General features: G+C 44.4%; 3 protein-coding genes across 5 annotated transcripts in view; 2 read left to right on the top strand and 1 right to left on the bottom strand.

The window, feature by feature from the left end:
- Positions 1-20,086, bottom strand: part of triob (trio Rho guanine nucleotide exchange factor b) — a 173,835-nt gene that overhangs the window by 104,456 nt on the left and 49,293 nt on the right. The gene's annotated exons all lie outside the window — the stretch shown is intronic.
- LOC134310900 (microtubule-associated protein 1B-like) lies at positions 217-2,973 on the top strand. Of its 2 annotated transcripts, XM_062992641.1 has the most exons (4): positions 219-851; positions 1,074-2,493; positions 2,581-2,721; positions 2,822-2,973. In XM_062992641.1, exons 1-4 carry the CDS (start codon positions 240-242, stop codon positions 2,887-2,889), a joined length of 2,241 nt encoding a protein of 746 aa, XP_062848711.1. In that variant the 5' UTR covers positions 219-239; the 3' UTR covers positions 2,890-2,973. The 2 variants fall into 2 exon arrangements, with proteins under 2 accessions (XP_062848710.1, XP_062848711.1); XM_062992640.1 differs by having other exon boundaries at positions 217-2,493.
- Positions 9,498-12,254, top strand: LOC134310899 (microtubule-associated protein 1B-like). Of its 2 annotated transcripts, XM_062992639.1 has the most exons (4): positions 9,499-10,132; positions 10,355-11,774; positions 11,862-12,002; positions 12,103-12,254. In XM_062992639.1, the coding sequence occupies exons 1-4, from the start codon at positions 9,521-9,523 to the stop codon at positions 12,168-12,170; spliced, it is 2,241 nt and encodes a 746-aa protein (XP_062848709.1). In that variant the 5' UTR covers positions 9,499-9,520; the 3' UTR covers positions 12,171-12,254. The 2 variants fall into 2 exon arrangements, with proteins under 2 accessions (XP_062848708.1, XP_062848709.1); XM_062992638.1 differs by having other exon boundaries at positions 9,498-11,774.

Raw genomic sequence — 20,086 nt, 5'->3', positions numbered from 1 at the left:
GGATTCGAACCCTCAACCTTTCGATTAATAGGGCCCGAAGCTCCTCCCACTGTCCCGCTCTACACTAGAGGTTAATGATGCTGAGAGCAGCAGTGATGATGATCAGCACCACTCTCAGCTACATGCACACATTGTGACATCATCATGATGACATCACCACATTCCAAACCTCTGGTATAAATAGCCGCGTTTCGTGTGTTTGTGCTCATTTGATCTGAGACGCCGAGACAGTAAGCAGCATGAACATGTTCTCCTGTTGGACTTCTGCATCTGACGATGACGAGCCGCACAGGCGGGTAAACGAACCGGAGAAGAAGGTAAAGAAGAGAAAATGGTGGCAGAGACGCCAGAAGGTGGAGATGCAGGACGTGGAGGGTGGGGAGGGAAGCGGGGTAAAGGGTGAAGAGATGGGGCAAGGAGTGGAGCAGAATGTTTTAGAGGACCAGGCAGACCAAATACCAAAGATGGAGAAGCAGGTAAAGAAGAGAAAATGGTGGCAGAGACGCCAGAAGGTAGAGATGCAGGTGGCCTCACGGGACCTGGTGGAAGAACCAGAGCAGGTCGTCCTAAAGGACCAGAGGAGGGAACCAGTAAACAAGGTGGTTCTGTTTTCTGAGATTGAGATGAAGAAGTTAGAGCAGGTGGACCCAGTGGAGCAGGTGGACCAAGTGGAAAAAACAGACCAGGTCGTGAAGAAGGCCGAAAGGCAGGTGGACCCAGTGGAAAAACCAGACCAAGTCGTGAAGAAGGCCGAAAGGCAGGTGGACCCAGTGGTAAAACCAGACCAGGTTGTGAAGAAGGTAGAGAGGCAGATGGCCCCAGAGGAAAAACCAGACCAGGTTGTGAAGAAGGTAGAGAGGCAGGTGGACCCAGAGGAAAAACCAGACCAGGTTGTGAAGAAGGTAGAGAGGCAGATGGCCCCGCTGAACCTGGTTGAAGAACCAGAGCAGGTCATCCTAATAAACCAGTGGAAGGAACATGTAAAAAATAGGGTTCATTTCATTGAGAATGAGATAAAAAAGGCCGAAAGGCAGGTGGACCCAGTGGTAAAACCAGACCAGGTTGTGAAGAAGGTAGAGAGGCAAATGGCCCCAGAGGAAAAACCAGACCAGGTTGTGAAGAAGGTAGAGAGGCAGGTGGACCCAGAGGAAAAACCAGACCAGGTTGTGAAGAAGGTAGAGAGGCAGATGGCCCCGCTGAACCTGGTTGAAGAACCAGAGCAGGTCATCCTAATAAACCAGTGGAAGGAACATGTAAAAAATAGGGTTCATTTCATTGAGAATGAGATAAAAAAGGCCGAGAGGCAGGTGGACCCAGAGGAAAAACCAGACCAGGTTATGAAGAAGGCCGAGAGGCAGGTGGACCCAGAGGAAAAACCAGACCAGGTTGTGAAGAAGGCCGAGAGGCAGGTGGACCCAGAGGAAAAACCAGACCAGGTCGTGAAGAAGGCCGAGAGGCAGGTGGATCCAGAGGAAAAACCAGACCAGGTTGTGAAGAAGGTAGAGAGGCAGATGGCCCCAGAGGAAAAACCAGACCAGGTTGTGAAGAAGGTAGAGAGGCAGATGGCCCCAGAGGAAAAACCAGACCAGGTTGTGAAGAAGGTAGAGAGGCAGATGGCCCCGCTGAACCTGGTGGAAGAACCAGAGCAGGTCATCCTAATAAACCAGTGGAAGGAACATGTAAAAAATAGAGTTTGTTTCTTTGAGAATGAGATAAAAAAGGCAGAGAGGCAGGTGGACCCAGAGGAAAAACCAGACCAGGTTGTGAAGAAGGCCGAGAGGCAGGTGGACCCAGAGGAAAAACCAGACCAGGTCGTGAAGAAGGCCGAGAGGCAAGTGGACCCAGAGGAAAAACCAGACCAGGTCGTGAAGAAGGCCGAGAGGCAGGTGGACCCAGAGGAAAAACCAGACCAGGTTGTGAAGAAGGTAGAGAGGCAGATGGCCCAGCTGAACCTGGTGGAAGAGCCAGAGCAGGTCATCCTAATAAACCAGTGGAAGGAACATGTAAAAAATAGGGTTCGTTTCATTGAGAATGAGATAAAGAAGGCCGAGAGGCAGGTGGACCCAGTGGAAAAACCAGACCAGGTTGTGAAGAAGGTAGAGAGGCAGGTGGACCCAGTGGACACAGTGTTAAAACCAAAGCAGGTAGGAAAGAACCAGATTGAAATAAAGAAGCCAAATTTAGAGAAGAAAATGGTCCTCAAAAACCTGGAGAGGATGGAGAACAAAAGGCTGGAGAAGCAGGTGCTTCAGATGGACCAGATGACAAAGGTAGAAGAACGAGTGGATCAGGTAGTTTTGAAGACTAAGGTTAATAAACCTGAGGAGCAGGTGTGTCTACAGGACAGGCAGGTGGTTCTAGTGAACCGGGTGAAGGAACCAGACAGGGATGAAGCACCTGAGCACCAGTGGACAGAACTGGAGGAGCCAGCAGCTTTGGAGCACCAAACATGGAAACTGAAGGAGCAGAACCTGGATAGAGGATGCACTGAAGGTACATTTGAGGGATTTTATAGATGGATGGTGGTGATCTGATCAAGGTGAACGTTACAAACTGAATCAGGTTGCATTTCTCCCTCAGATCCACTGAAGAACATCTCCGAGGCGTCTTCAAACAAACCGGACCACGAGCAGCTGCAGGACGACGTTCTTGTTTCCCCCATCGTCGAAGCCCAACCTGGAGAGTCCGGGGCTCTGATGGAGACCGCGCGTGAAGATGAAGGTCTGGTTTCAATTTAGAAATACACGTTATACACGCTAGGTGGAGTAACGCTGGAGTTTCCTGTAACACGTGTGCATGTCGGCTCTGTGTTGCTGTGTAGGTGTCCCGATGCCGAAGTCGAGGAGAGCCAGCCTGAGAACCAAACGGTTCCAGTTCTTCAACGTCTGAAGCTGAGGTGGTGACGATCCGGAGATCATCCAATCACACGCCGACTTTTCCAACATCAAAATAACAATAAAGTGCCTTCATGAACATGTTGGTTGGTTTGATTTTGTGTACGTTGGGTATTGAGGGTGGACCGATAAAGATCCAATCGCTCCGATCCCCCTTTTCCACCGACGTGGAACGGTTCCGGTTCTGGTTCCAGATAAAAGAGGTTCCAGACAGCGAACTAGCGTCTGATCTGGTGTCAAGTGTAGAGGTTTGGGTGCTGTGCTGGTGTCTCGTATGCAGTGTTGCCAATTTATCCACTTTGTCGCTGTATTTAGCGACTTTTTTTCTTTTCTTCAAAAAAGCGACTAGCGACAATTCTAGCGACTTTTTCTGGTGTAGATAAGATAAGATAAGATCGCCTTTTATTATCCCACAGGGGGAAATGTGCAGTGTTACAGCAGCTTTCAAGAATACAAAAAATAGAAAAAGACAAAGTGTTTACATGTATGTACACATGTTAAGAAGTAAGAATATGTAAAAATTACAAAAATATAAACAGTATTAATAGAGGAAGTTAACCAAAAATTGCACAGTTATAAAAAATATTGCAAACTGGAAACCCAAGATGGCAGCATAGATAACTTGCTCCCGATCAGTACTCGATAAAAAAAACCCGAATTCGATTATTTCGATAAAAATTAATACATCTGAAACAGAGATGGAAAAGGGAAGGAAGACCAAGAAGACAAATAAACCAAAAGAACCCGAAAAAACAACCCGAATTGACCAACGGAGACGATACAGCAGATGACATGGAGGGAGAGGAAGAGTGCATGGAGTCCGAGGCGGCTGCGGTGATTCGAACAGGAATGAAAGACATCATCGTTAAGGAAATCCAAGACTTTAAAACCGAACTGAAAATAGAGTTCACCACATTCAAAGAAGAAATCAAAAAAGAAATGAAAAAAGAACTCGAGGATTTGAGGATTTTAGGAAGGACATTAACCGGCGGCTCACGGAAACAACAACAGAACTAAACACACGAGCTACAAGAATCACGGAAACTGAACAGAGAATCGAAGAGTTAGAAAACTGGAACATGGAGGCAAAAGAGGCTCTGCTTTAATCTATAAAACAACAGAGAACACTACAGGATATGCTGCCAGACCAAGAGGGAAGAAATCGGCGGAATAACATCCGCATCTTTGGCATGAAAGAGGGAGCAGAGGGCAGCTCGGTAACACAATTCATTGAACAACTTCTGAAAAACGAACTGCCTCTGCCGACAAACATGGATCTACAAATACAGCGGGCACACCTATAAAAATATATAAAACCTATAACCAGTACAGAGCGTTTATAACCATTACAGAGCGTTTATAACCAGTACAGAGCTCTTATAACCAGTACAGAGCGTTTATAACCAGTACAGAGCTCTTATAACCAGTACAGAGCGTTTATAACCAGTACAGAGCTCTCATAACCAGTACAGAGCATTTATAACCAGTACAGAGCACTTATAACCAGTACAGAGCTCTTATAAGCAGTACAGAGCTCTTATAACCAGTACAGAGCACTTATAACAGGGGTGCACAACATACGGCCCGCGGGCCAGATCCGGCCCTGCAAAACTCTCGATCCGGCCCGCCAAATGAAGTGCTGATGCATTTTTAAATAAATGATACTGTCACTTTAAATTCACCGGGTAATCCCATGAAATTGTGACTGAAAAGTAAATGATGTAAATACAAGTTACTTCAGCGGTACCATGTGTTTGTCCAAACCAAGTACGAGTAAACAAAGAAAAGTGGATCTCGAGCACAGGAAATTTAACCCTGAATGGACATACAGGTATTTTCTTGTCTGCTGTGCTTGCGAACACATTAACCAGTTGGTGTCAGACCAACATATTTCTTGTAAGTACCTGATTTTGTGTAACTGTATTTAGTGGCACTTAAGTGGTACTTAACTGTATTAAGTACATAACTCCACATGTGTTCATTCATAGTTTTGATGCCTTCAGTGAGAATCTACAATGTAAATAGTCATGAAAATACAGAAAACGCATTGAATGAGAAGGTGTGTCCAAACTTTTGGCCTGTACTGTATATATACTGTATATATATATACAGTGGGGAAAATCAGTATTTGATCCCCTGCTGATTTTGTAAGTTTACCCCCTTACAAAGACTTGAACAGTCTATAATTTTTATGGAAGATTTATTTTAACAGAGAGAGACAGAATATCAACAAAAAATTCAGAAAAAAAACATTAAATAAAAGTTATAAATTAATTTGTATTTAATTAAGGGAAATAAGTATTTGATCCCCTACCAACCAGCAAGAATTCTGACTCCCACAGACCGGTTATGTGCACATGAGGCACACAAATTAGTCCTGTCCCTGTATAAAAGACTCCTGTCACAGAATCAGTTTCTTCCGTTCAAATCTCTCGACCACCATGGGCAAGACCAAAGAGCTATCAAAGGACGTCAGGGACAAGATTGTAGACCTGCACAAGGCTGGAATGGGCTACAAGACCATCAGCAAGAAGTTTGGTGAGAAAGAGACCACTGTTGGTGCGATCATTCGAAAATGGAAGAAATACAAGATCACAGTCAATCACCCTCGCTCTGGAGCTCCATGCAAGATCTCACCTGGTGGGGTAAGAATGATTCTGAGAAAGGTGAGGTCAGTCCAGAATTACACGGGAGGAGCTTGTCAATGATCTCAAGGGAGCTGGGAGCACAGTCACCAAGAAAACCATTAGTAACACACTTCGCCGTAATGGATTGAGATCCCGCAAAGTCCCTCTGCTCAAGAAGGCTCATGTACAGGCCCGTCTGAAGTTTGCCAATGAACACCTGAATGATTCAGAGAAAGCTTGGGAGAATGTGATATGGTCAGATGAGACCAAAATTGAGCTCTTTGGCATCAACTCCACTCGCCGTGTTTGGAGGCAGAGAAATGCCCAGTGGGGATGGTGTTCTTGGGGTCATATCCAGCATTTCTCTGCTCCCAGCTCCCTTGAGATCATTGACAAGCTCCTCCCGTGTAAATCTGGACTGACCTCACCTTTCTCAGAATCATTCTTACCCCACCAGGTGAGATCTTGCATGGAGCTCCAGAGCGAGGGTGATTGACTGTGATCTTGTATTTCTTCCATTTTCGAATGATCGCACCAACAGTGGTCTCTTTCTCACCAAGCTTCTTGCTGATGGTCTTGTAGCCCATTCCAGCCTTGTGCAGGTCTACAATCTTGTCCCTGACGTCCTTTGATAGCTCTTTGGTCTTGCCCATGGTGGTCGAGAGATTTGAACGGAAGAAACTGATTCTGTGACAGGAGTCTTTTATACAGGGACAGGACTAATTTGTGGGCCTTTTGTGCACATAACCGGTCTGTGGGGGTCAGAATTCTTGCTGGTTGGTAGGGGATCAAATACTTATTTCCCTTAATTAAATACAAATTAATTTATAACTTTTATTCAATGTTTTTTTTCTGAATTTTTTGTTGATATTCTGTCTCTCTCTGTTAAAATAAACCTTCCATAAAAATTATAGACTGTTCAAGTCTTTGTAAGGGGGTAAACTTACAAAATCAGCAGGTGATCAAATACTTATTTCCCCCACTGTATATATACAGTATATATACACATATATACAAATTCATTCACTGTCTGTTTTGCCACCACTTTGTTCTACTCAGGCTCTCAGTGGGTACGATTCACTGGGCGAAAGGTAGGAAACACAGGTCGCCTCTCCAATTTCCAATTAACCTGACTGCATGTCTTTGGACTGTGGGAGAAAACCCACGCAGACACAGGGAGAACATGCAAACTCCACACAGGAAGGACCCGAACTGCTCCACCTTTAAACCCAGGACCTTCTTGCTGTGAGGTGACAGTGCTAGCCACCGGGCCACAGTGACACATAATAAAACACATAATAGGGCACATAATAAGACACATAAGACACAGTTGTAGCCTAGCGGTTAAGGTACTGAACTAGTAATCAGAAGGTTGCCGGTTCAAGCCCCACCACCACCAGGTTGTCACTGGCTATTAACCCTCAATTGCTTAGACTGTGGACTGCTAAATGCTGAAAATGTACAGTGACTCGGGTGGCGCAGCTGTAAATAAAGCCCTGAGGCACGGCAGTCACTAGCGCTCTATAAAAATATATAAAACCTATAACCAGTACAGAGCGTTTAAAGAAAAGTGGATCTCGAGCACAGGAAATTTAACCCTGAATGGACATACAGGTATTTTCTTGTCTGCTGTGCTTGCGACCACATTAACCAGTTGGTGTCAGACCAACATATTTCTTGTAAGTACCTGATTTTGTGTAACTGTATTTAGTGCTGGGCGATTTTCCCGATTAATTCGGTTAATTCGAATGAACGTTTTCACATGATGTTAGAATGTGACAATAGCGATTGTTTACATACTTTATATTTTAATTAAAATACCAACATGTCACGAGGCAGAAACTGGGGCAAAAGGGCAAAAACAGTGTACAAAATCAGGTAGAGTCCAAAACCAGAAGATAAACAGACAGGCAGCAAACGGAAGACAGCAAGGATTATACACGGTAATGGTTAGATTTAGAAATAAGGAGACAAACACGATCGACAAAACTTCACAACGAGACTAAAACAGAAGAGTTTAAATAAGATTCATGGAACCGAACACAGCTGAACTGAATCAAAACTCCGGTGAGCGCGATCAGGATTGGCTGACCGGGGACATGTGGTAGTCACGTGACAGTCCAGGGGCTCATGGGAATTGTAGTCCATATGGTTAGACGTGCAATGTGCCCCGTCCATCCACCCCCCCAGTCACAAGAAGACAAAATCAAAGCTGAGCTGAGTGCTTATTCGATGTCCCCCAGTGTAGATACTGATACAGACTCACTTATATGGTGGAAACAGTAAACAGGCTCGTGTTCCTTTTAAAAAACCTGTAAAGAACTATTTGTGGTTTTGCACTTTTCTTATGCTGCACATTATTTAAAGTGAGTTGTTTGTGAGCTTTTTATATAAAGGATATAGCTAATTACGATTTCTATTTTGTTTAAATTATTGTTAATTATTGTTATATTGTTATTGCTATAAAGTTTGAGTTCCTTGAAAGGATAATTAGGTGGTGCTGTTACTATTTTTGCATTTCTGCAGTCTTTTAAATTAAAAATTTTCAATTGCATAATACAAAAAAAAAAAAAATGTGCAATCGCAATCGAGAATCAATAATACATTTGAAAAAAATCGACTGTATTACAACTTCATGTGGACAGGTCTGTAAAAATGAAATGTGTGGCCCTCTGGTTTAGGTGTTTATGTGAAATCGGCCCTTGGTAAAAATAAGTTGTGCACCCCTGACTTATAACCAGCACAGAGCACTTATAACCAGTACAGAGCGTTTATAACCAGTACAGAGCTCTTATAACCAGTACAGAGCGTTTATAACCAGTACAGAGCTCTTATAACAAGTACAGAGCAATTATAACCAGTACAGAGCTCTTATAACCAGTACAGAGCTCTTATAACCAGTACAGAGCGTTTATAACCAGTACAGAGCTCTCATAACCAGTACAGAGCATTTATAACCAGTACAGAGCGTTTATAACAGTACAGAGCGTTCATAACCAGTACAGAGCTCTTATAACCAGTACAGAGCGTTTATAACCAGTACAGAGCTCTCATAACCAGTACAGAGCACTTATAACCAGTACAGAGCTCTTATAACCAGTACAGAGCGTTTATAACCAGTACAGAGCGTTTATAACCAGTACAGAGCTCTTATAACCAGTACAGAGCGTTTATAACCAGTACAGAGTCAGGGCGCATCATCCGGCTATGAGAGGCCACAGATATCAGGGAAGCGTCTCCATAAAAGGGTGAACATGGTCTTCAACCATGCTTAGGTAGGAGCTCCGTATCAGAGTAACATCCACATGGATGGCAGGACCCGAGGTTTCCCAGCAGAACGTCCACAGGAGCTCGTCTGTTGGATCGGACCACACGGGCCAGCCTTCGCTCCCTACGTGCATCAGTGAGCCTTGGCGCTCATGACCCTGTCGCCAGTTTACCACTGTCCCTTCCTTGGAGCACTTTTGATAGATACTGACCCCTGCAGACCAGGATCCAAACGTGCATCCATTTTTCTGCTTCTAACATCAACTAACAGCTGCTGTGATGAAAAGATAATCAGTGTTATTCACTCCAGCTGTCAGTGGTCGTAATGTTATGACTGGTCGGTGTGTGTGTGTGTGTGTGTGTGTAAATACGTATATGGTAATAGAATTGATTGCCTTTATTAGTCATGTATACATGTACAGGTGTGCAGTATTCCAGATTGTTACGCCCCTGGAGCAAACAGGGTTAAAGGTCTTGCTAAAAGGCAGAACTGGGATTCGAACCCTCAACCTTTCGATTAATAGGGCCCGAAGCTCCTCCCACTGTCCCGCTCTACACTAGAGGTTAATGATGCTGAGAGCAGCAGTGATGATGATCAGCACCACTCTCAGCTACATGCACACATTGTGACATCATCATGATGACATCACCACATTCCAAACCTCTGGTATAAATAGCCGCGTTTCGTGTGTTTGTGCTCATTTGATCTGAGACGCCGAGACAGTAAGCAGCATGAACATGTTCTCCTGTTGGACTTCTGCATCTGACGATGACGAGCCGCACAGGCGGGTAAACGAACCGGAGAAGAAGGTAAAGAAGAGAAAATGGTGGCAGAGACGCCAGAAGGTGGAGATGCAGGACGTGGAGGGTGGGGAGGGAAGCGGGGTAAAGGGTGAAGAGATGGGGCAAGGAGTGGAGCAGAATGTTTTAGAGGACCAGGCAGACCAAATACCAAAGATGGAGAAGCAGGTAAAGAAGAGAAAATGGTGGCAGAGACGCCAGAAGGTAGAGATGCAGGTGGCCTCACGGGACCTGGTGGAAGAACCAGAGCAGGTCGTCCTAAAGGACCAGAGGAGGGAACCAGTAAACAAGGTGGTTCTGTTTTCTGAGATTGAGATGAAGAAGTTAGAGCAGGTGGACCCAGTGGAGCAGGTGGACCAAGTGGAAAAAACAGACCAGGTCGTGAAGAAGGCCGAAAGGCAGGTGGACCCAGTGGAAAAACCAGACCAAGTCGTGAAGAAGGCCGAAAGGCAGGTGGACCCAGTGGTAAAACCAGACCAGGTTGTGAAGAAGGTAGAGAGGCAGATGGCCCCAGAGGAAAAACCAGACCAGGTTGTGAAGAAGGTAGAGAGGCAGGTGGACCCAGAGGAAAAACCAGACCAGGTTGTGAAGAAGGTAGAGAGGCAGATGGCCCCGCTGAACCTGGTTGAAGAACCAGAGCAGGTCATCCTAATAAACCAGTGGAAGGAACATGTAAAAAATAGGGTTCATTTCATTGAGAATGAGATAAAAAAGGCCGAAAGGCAGGTGGACCCAGTGGTAAAACCAGACCAGGTTGTGAAGAAGGTAGAGAGGCAAATGGCCCCAGAGGAAAAACCAGACCAGGTTGTGAAGAAGGTAGAGAGGCAGGTGGACCCAGAGGAAAAACCAGACCAGGTTGTGAAGAAGGTAGAGAGGCAGATGGCCCCGCTGAACCTGGTTGAAGAACCAGAGCAGGTCATCCTAATAAACCAGTGGAAGGAACATGTAAAAAATAGGGTTCATTTCATTGAGAATGAGATAAAAAAGGCCGAGAGGCAGGTGGACCCAGAGGAAAAACCAGACCAGGTTATGAAGAAGGCCGAGAGGCAGGTGGACCCAGAGGAAAAACCAGACCAGGTTGTGAAGAAGGCCGAGAGGCAGGTGGACCCAGAGGAAAAACCAGACCAGGTCGTGAAGAAGGCCGAGAGGCAGGTGGATCCAGAGGAAAAACCAGACCAGGTTGTGAAGAAGGTAGAGAGGCAGATGGCCCCAGAGGAAAAACCAGACCAGGTTGTGAAGAAGGTAGAGAGGCAGATGGCCCCAGAGGAAAAACCAGACCAGGTTGTGAAGAAGGTAGAGAGGCAGATGGCCCCGCTGAACCTGGTGGAAGAACCAGAGCAGGTCATCCTAATAAACCAGTGGAAGGAACATGTAAAAAATAGAGTTTGTTTCTTTGAGAATGAGATAAAAAAGGCAGAGAGGCAGGTGGACCCAGAGGAAAAACCAGACCAGGTTGTGAAGAAGGCCGAGAGGCAGGTGGACCCAGAGGAAAAACCAGACCAGGTCGTGAAGAAGGCCGAGAGGCAAGTGGACCCAGAGGAAAAACCAGACCAGGTCGTGAAGAAGGCCGAGAGGCAGGTGGACCCAGAGGAAAAACCAGACCAGGTTGTGAAGAAGGTAGAGAGGCAGATGGCCCAGCTGAACCTGGTGGAAGAGCCAGAGCAGGTCATCCTAATAAACCAGTGGAAGGAACATGTAAAAAATAGGGTTCGTTTCATTGAGAATGAGATAAAGAAGGCCGAGAGGCAGGTGGACCCAGTGGAAAAAACAGACCAGGTTGTGAAGAAGGTAGAGAGGCAGGTGGACCCAGTGGACACAGTGTTAAAACCAAAGCAGGTAGGAAAGAACCAGATTGAAATAAAGAAGCCAAATTTAGAGAAGAAAATGGTCCTCAAAAACCTGGAGAGGATGGAGAACAAAAGGCTGGAGAAGCAGGTGCTTCAGATGGACCAGATGACAAAGGTAGAAGAACGAGTGGATCAGGTAGTTTTGAAGACTAAGGTTAATAAACCTGAGGAGCAGGTGTGTCTACAGGACAGGCAGGTGGTTCTAGTGAACCGGGTGAAGGAACCAGACAGGGATGAAGCACCTGAGCACCAGTGGACAGAACTGGAGGAGCCAGCAGCTTTGGAGCACCAAACATGGAAACTGAAGGAGCAGAACCTGGATAGAGGATGCACTGAAGGTACATTTGAGGGATTTTATAGATGGATGGTGGTGATCTGATCAAGGTGAACGTTACAAACTGAATCAGGTTGCATTTCTCCCTCAGATCCACTGAAGAACATCTCCGAGGCGTCTTCAAACAAACCGGACCACGAGCAGCTGCAGGACGACGTTCTTGTTTCCCCCATCGTCGAAGCCCAACCTGGAGAGTCCGGGGCTCTGATGGAGACCGCGCGTGAAGATGAAGGTCTGGTTTCAATTTAGAAATACACGTTATACACGCTAGGTGGAGTAACGCTGGAGTTTCCTGTAACACGTGTGCATGTCGGCTCTGTGTTGCTGTGTAGGTGTCCCGATGCCGAAGTCGAGGAGAGCCAGCCTGAGAACCAAACGGTTCCAGTTCTTCAACGTCTGAAGCTGAGGTGGTGACGATCCGGAGATCATCCAATCACACGCCGACTTTTCCAACATCAAAATAACAATAAAGTGCCTTCATGAACATGTTGGTTGGTTTGATTTTGTGTACGTTGGGTATTGAGGGTGGACCGATAAAGATCCAATCGCTCCGATCCCCCTTTTCCACCGACGTGGAACGGTTCCGGTTCTGGTTCCAGATAAAAGAGGTTCCAGACAGCGAACTAGCGTCTGATCTGGTGTCAAGTGTAGAGGTTTGGGTGCTGTGCTGGTGTCTCGTATGCAGTGTTGCCAATTTATCCACTTTGTCGCTGTATTTAGCGACTTTTTTTCTTTTCTTCAAAAAAGCGACTAGCGACAATTCTAGCGACTTTTTCTGGTGTAGATAAGATAAGATAAGATCGCCTTTTATTATCCCACAGGGGGAAATGTGCAGTGTTACAGCAGCTTTCAAGAATACAAAAAATAGAAAAAGACAAAGTGTTTACATGTATGTACACATGTTAAGAAGTAAGAATATGTAAAAATTACAAAAATATAAACAGTATTAATAGAGGAAGTTAACCAAAAATTGCACAGTTATAAAAAATATTGCAAACTGGAAACCCAAGATGGCAGCATAGATAACTTGCTCCCGATCAGTACTCGATAAAAAAAACCCGAATTCGATTATTTCGATAAAAATTAATACATCTGAAACAGAGATGGAAAAGGGAAGGAAGACCAAGAAGACAAATAAACCAAAAGAACCCGAAAAAACAACCCGAATTGACCAACGGAGACGATACAGCAGATGACATGGAGGGAGAGGAAGAGTGCATGGAGTCCGAGGCGGCTGCGGTGATTCGAACAGGAATGAAAGACATCATCGTTAAGGAAATCCAAGACTTTAAAACCGAACTGAAAATAGAGTTCACCACATTCAAAGAAGAAATCAAAAAAGAAATGAAAAAAGAACTCGAGGATTTGAGGATTTTAGGAAGGACATTAACCGGCGGCTCACGGAAACAACAACAGAACTAAACACACGAGCTACAAGAATCACGGAAACTGAACAGAGAATCGAAGAGTTAGAAAACTGGAACATGGAGGCAAAAGAGGCTCTGCTTTAATCTATAAAACAACAGAGAACACTACAGGATATGCTGCCAGACCAAGAGGGAAGAAATCGGCGGAATAACATCCGCATCTTTGGCATGAAAGAGGGAGCAGAGGGCAGCTCGGTAACACAATTCATTGAACAACTTCTGAAAAACGAACTGCCTCTGCCGACAAACATGGATCTACAAATACAGCGGGCACACCTATAAAAATATATAAAACCTATAACCAGTACAGAGCGTTTATAACCATTACAGAGCGTTTATAACCAGTACAGAGCTCTTATAACCAGTACAGAGCGTTTATAACCAGTACAGAGCTCTTATAACCAGTACAGAGCGTTTATAACCAGTACAGAGCTCTCATAACCAGTACAGAGCATTTATAACCAGTACAGAGCACTTATAACCAGTACAGAGCTCTTATAAGCAGTACAGAGCTCTTATAACCAGTACAGAGCACTTATAACAGGGGTGCACAACATACGGCCCGCGGGCCAGATCCGGCCCTGCAAAACTCTCGATCCGGCCCGCCAAATGAAGTGCTGATGCATTTTTAAATAAATGATACTGTCACTTTAAATTCACCGGGTAATCCCATGAAATTGTGACTGAAAAGTAAATGATGTAAATACAAGTTACTTCAGCGGTACCATGTGTTTGTCCAAACCAAGTACGAGTAAACAAAGAAAAGTGGATCTCGAGCACAGGAAATTTAACCCTGAATGGACATACAGGTATTTTCTTGTCTGCTGTGCTTGCGACCACATTAACCAGTTGGTGTCAGACCAACATATTTCTTGTAAGTACCTGATTTTGTGTAACTGTATTTAGTGGCACTTAAGTGGTACTTAACTGTATTAAGTACATAACTCCACATGTGTTCATTCATAGTTTTGATGCCTTCAGTGAGAATCTACAATGTAAATAGTCATGAAAATACAGAAAACGCATTGAATGAGAAGGTGTGTCCAAACTTTTGGCCTGTACTGTATATATACTGTATATATACAGTGTATCACAAAAGTGAGTACACCCCTCACATTTCTGCAGATATTTAAGTATATCTTTTCATGGGACAACACTGACAAAATGACACTTTGACACAATGAAAAGTAGTCTGTGTGCAGCTTATATAACAGTGTAAATTTATTCTTCCCTCAAAATAACTCAATATACAGCCATTAATGTCTAAACCACCGGCAACAAAAGTGAGTACACCCCTTAGTGAAAGTTCCTGAAGTGTCAATATTTTGTGTGGCCATCATTATTTCCCAGAACTGCCTTAACTCTCCTGGGCATGGAGTTTACCAGAGCTTCACAGGTTGCCACTGGAATGCTTTTCCACTCCTCCATGACGACATCACGGAGCTGGCGGATATTCGAGACTTTGCGCTCCTCCACCTTCCGCTTGAGGATGCCCCAAAGATGTTCTATTGGGTTTAGGTCTGGAGACATGCTTGGCCAGTCCATCACCTTTACCCTCAGCCTCTTCAATAAAGCAGTGGTCGTCTTAGAGGTGTGTTTGGGGTCATTATCATGCTGGAACACTGCCCTGCGACCCAGTTTCTGGAGGGAGGGGATCATGCTCTGCTTCAGTATTTCACAGTACATATTGGAGTTCATGTGTCCCTCAATGAAATGTAACTCCCCAACACCTGCTGCACTCATGCAGCCCCAGACCATGGCATTCCCACCACCATGCTTGACTGTAGGCATGACACACTTATCTTTGTACTCCTCACCTGATTGCCGCCACACATGCTTGAGACCATCTGAACCAAACAAATTAATCTTGGTCTCATCAGACCATAGGACATGGTTCCAGTAATCCATGTCCTTTGTTGACATGTCTTCAGCAAACTGTTTGCGGGCTTTCTTGTGTAGAGATTTCAGAAGAGGCTTCCTTCTGGGGTGACAGCCATGCAGACCAATTTGATGTAGTGTGCGGCGTATGGTCTGAGCACTGACAGGCTGACCCCCCACCTTTTCAATCTCTGCAGCAATGCTGACAGCACTCCTGCGCCTATCTTTTAAAGACAGCAGTTGGATGTGACGCTGAGCACGTGCACTCAGCTTCTTTGGACGACCAACGCGAGGTCTGTTCTGAGTGGACCCTGCTCTTTAAAAACGCTGGATGATCTTGGCCACTGTGCTGCAGCTCAGTTTCAGGGTGTTGGCAATCTTCTTGTAGCCTTGGCCATCTTCATGTAGCGCAACAGTTCGTCTTTTAGGATCCTCAGAGAGTTCTTTGCCATGAGGTGCCATGTTGGAACTTTCAGTGACCAGTATGAGAGAGTGTGAGAGCTGTACTACTAAATTGAACACACCTGCTCCCTATGCACACCTGAGACCTAGTAACACTAACAAGTCACATGACATTTTGGAGGGAAAATGACAAGCAGTGCTCAATTTGGACATTTAGGGGTGTAGTCTCTTAGGGGTGTACTCACTTTTGTTGCCGGTGGTTTAGACATTAATGGCTGTATATTGAGTTATTTTAAGGGAAGAATAAATTTACACTGTTATATAAGCTGCACACAGACTACTTTTCATTGTGTCAAAGTGTCATTTTGTCAGTGTTGTCCCATGAAAAGATATACTTAAATATCTGCAGAAATGTGAGGGGTGTACTCACTTTTGTGATACACTGTATATACAGTGGGGAAAATCAGTATTTGATCCCCTGCTGATTTTGTAAGTTTACCCCCTTACAAAGACTTGAACAGTCTATAATTTTTATGGAAGATTTATTTTAACAGAGAGAGACAGAATATCAACAAAAAATTCAGAAAAAAAACATTAAATAAAAGTTATAAATTAATTTGTATTTAATTAAGGGAAATAAGTATTTGATCCCCTACCAACCAGCAAGAATTCTGACTCCCACAGACCGGTTATGTGCACATGAGGCACACAAATTAGTCCTGTCCCTGTATAAAAGACTCCTGTCACAGAATCAGTTTCTTCCGTTCAAATCTCTCGACCACCATGGGCAAGACCAAAGAGCTATCAAAGGACGTCAGGGACAAGATTGTAGACCTGCACAAGGCTGGAATGGGCTACAAGACCATCAGCAAGAAGTTTGGTGAGAAAGAGACCACTGTTGGTGCGATCATTCGAAAATGGAAGAAATACAAGATCACAGTCAATCACCCTCACTCTGGAGCTCCATGCAAGATCTCACCTGGTGGGGTAAGAATGATTCTGAGAAAGGTGAGGTCAGTCCAGAATTACACGGGAGGAGCTTGTCAATGATCTCAAGGGAGCTGGGAGCACAGTCACCAAGAAAACCATTAGTAACACACTTCGCCGTAATGGATTGAGATCCCGCAAAGTCCCTCTGCTCAAGAAGGCTCATGTACAGGCCCGTCTGAAGTTTGCCAATGAACACCTGAATGATTCAGAGAAAGCTTGGGAGAATGTGATATGGTCAGATGAGACCAAAATTGAGCTCTTTGGCATCAACTCCACTCGCCGTGTTTGGAGGCAGAGAAATGCCCAGTGGGGATGGTGTTCTTGGGGTCATATCCAGCATTTCTCTGCTCCCAGCTCCCTTGAGATCATTGACAAGCTCCTCCCGTGTAATTCTGGACTGACCTCACCTTTCTCAGAATCATTCTTACCCCACCAGGTGAGATCTTGCATGGAGCTCCAGAGTGAGGGTGATTGACTGTGATCTTGTATTTCTTCCATTTTCGAATGATCGCACCAACAGTGGTCTCTTTCTCACCAAGCTTCTTGCTGATGGTCTTGTAGCCCATTCCAGCCTTGTGCAGGTCTACAATCTTGTCCCTGACGTCCTTTGATAGCTCTTTGGTCTTGCCCATGGTGGTCGAGAGATTTGAACGGAAGAAACTGATTCTGTGACAGGAGTCTTTTATACAGGGACAGGACTAATTTGTGGGCCTTTTGTGCACATAACCGGTCTGTGGGGGTCAGAATTCTTGCTGGTTGGTAGGGGATCAAATACTTATTTCTCTTAATTAAATACAAATTAATTTATAACTTTTATTCAATGTTTTTTTTCTGAATTTTTTTGTTGATATTCTGTCTCTCTCTGTTAAAATAAACCTTCCATAAAAATTATAGACTGTTCAAGTCTTTGTAAGGGGGTAAACTTACAAAATCAGCAGGGGATCAAATACTTATTTCCCCCACTGTATATATACAGTATATATACACATATATACAAATTCATTCACTGTCTGTTTTGCCACCACTTTGTTCTACTCAGGCTCTCAGTGGGTACGATTCACTGGGCGAAAGGTAGGAAACACCCCGACAGGTCGCCTCTCCAATTTCCAATTAACCTGACTGCATGTCTTTGGACTGTGGGAGAAAACCCACGCAGACACAGGGAGAACATGCAAACTCCACACAGGAAGGACCCGAACTGCTCCACCTTTAAACCCAGGACCTTCTTGCTGTGAGGTGACAGTGCTAGCCACCGGGCCACAGTGACACATAATAAAACACATAATAGGGCACATAACAAGACACATAAGACACAGTTGTAGCCTAGCGGTTAAGGTACTGAACTAGTAATCAGAAGGTTGCCGGTTCAAGCCCCACCACCACCAGGTTGTCACTGGCCATTAACCCTCAATTGCTTAGACTGTGGACTGCTAAATGCTGAAAATGTACAGTGACTCGGGTGGCGCAGCTGTAAATAAAGCCCTGAGGCACGGCAGTCACTAGCGCTCTATAAAAATATATAAAACCTATAACCAGTACAGAGCGTTTCAAGAAAAGTGGATCTCGAGCACAGGAAATTTAACCCTGAATGGACATACAGGTATTTTCTTGTCTGCTGTGCTTGCGACCACATTAACCAGTTGGTGTCAGACCAACATATTTCTTGTAAGTACCTGATTTTGTGTAACTGTATTTAGTGCTGGGCGATTTTCCCGATTAATTCGGTTAATTCGAATGAACGTTTTCACATGATGTTAGAATGTGACAATAGCGATTGTTTACATACTTTATATTTTAATTAAAATACCAACATGTCACGAGGCAGAAACTGGGGCAAAAGGGCAAAAACAGTGTACAAAATCAGGTAGAGTCCAAAACCAGAAGATAAACAGACAGGCAGCAAACGGAAGACAGCAAGGATTATACACGGTAATGGTTAGATTTAGAAATAAGGAGACAAACACGATCGACAAAACTTCACAACGAGACTAAAACAGAAGAGTTTAAATAAGATTCATGGAACCGAACACAGCTGAACTGAATCAAAACTCCGGTGAGCGCGATCAGGATTGGCTGACCGGGGACATGTGGTAGTCACGTGACAGTCCAGGGGCTCATGGGAATTGTAGTCCATATGGTTAGACGTGCAATGTGCCCCGTCCATCCACCCCCCCAGTCACAAGAAGACAAAATCAAAGCTGAGCTGAGTGCTTATTCGATGTCCCCCAGTGTAGATACTGATACAGACTCACTTATATGGTGGAAACAGTAAACAGGCTCGTGTTCCTTTTAAAAAACCTGTAAAGAACTATTTGTGGTTTTGCACTTTTCTTATGCTGCACATTATTTAAAGTGAGTTGTTTGTGAGCTTTTTATATAAAGGATATAGCTAATTACGATTTCTATTTTGTTTAAATTATTGTTAATTATTGTTATATTGTTATTGCTATAAAGTTTGAGTTCCTTGAAAGGATAATTAGGTGGTGCTGTTACTATTTTTGCATTTCTGCAGTCTTTTAAATTAAAAATTTTCAATTGCATTATACAAAAAAAAAAAAAAAATTGCAATCGCAATCGAGAATCAATAATACATTTGAAAAAAATCACCCAGCCCTAACTGTATTACAACTTCATGTGGACAGGTCTGTAAAAATGAAATGTGTGGCCCTCTGGTTTAGGTGTTTATGTGAAATCGGCCCTTGGTAAAAAGAAGTTGTGCACCCCTGACTTATAACCAGTACAGAGCACTTATAACCAGTACAGAGCGTTTATAACCAGTACAGAGCTCTTATAACCAGTACAGAGCGTTTATAACCAGTACAGAGCTCTTATAACCAGTACAGAACATTTATAACCAGTACAGAGCACTTATAACCAGTACAGAGCTCTTATAACCAGTACAGAGCGTTTATAACCAGTACAGAGCTCTTATAACCAGTACAGAGCGTTTATAACCAGTACAGAGCACTTATAACCAGTACAGAGCGTTTATAACCAGTACAGAGCTCTCATAACCAGTACAGAACATTTATAACCAGTACAGAGCACTTATAACCAGTACAGAGCTCTTATAACCAGTACAGAGCACTTATAACAAGTACAGAGCACTTATAACCAGTACAGAGCTCTTATAACCAGTACAGAGCGTTTATAACCAGTACAGAGCTCTTATAACCAGTACAGAGCGTTTATAACCAGTACAGAGCTCTTATAACCAGTACAGAGCGTTTATAACCAGTACAGAGCGTTTATAACCAGTACAGAGCTCTTATAACCAGTCCAGAGCGTTTATAACCAGTACAGAGTCAGGGCGCATCATCCTGCTATGAGAGGCCACAGATATCAGGGAAGCGTCTCCATAAAAGGGTGAACATGGTCTTCAACCATGCTTAGGTAGGAGCTCCGTATCAGAGTAACATCCACATGGATGGCAGGACCCGAGGTTTCCCAGCAGAACGTCCACAGGAGCTCGTCTGTTGGATCGGACCACACGGGCCAGCCTTCGCTCCCTACGTGCATCAGTGAGCCTTGGCGCTCATGACCCTGTCGCCAGTTTACCACTGTCCCTTCCTTGGAGCACTTTTGATAGATACTGACCCCTGCAGACCAGGATCCAAAC

Source organism: Trichomycterus rosablanca, chromosome 3 (assembly GCF_030014385.1).
Source record: "Trichomycterus rosablanca isolate fTriRos1 chromosome 3, fTriRos1.hap1, whole genome shotgun sequence".
NCBI classification, from domain to species: Eukaryota; Metazoa; Chordata; class Actinopteri; order Siluriformes; family Trichomycteridae; genus Trichomycterus; species Trichomycterus rosablanca.
This window is presented reverse-complemented; position numbering and strand designations above follow the sequence as displayed.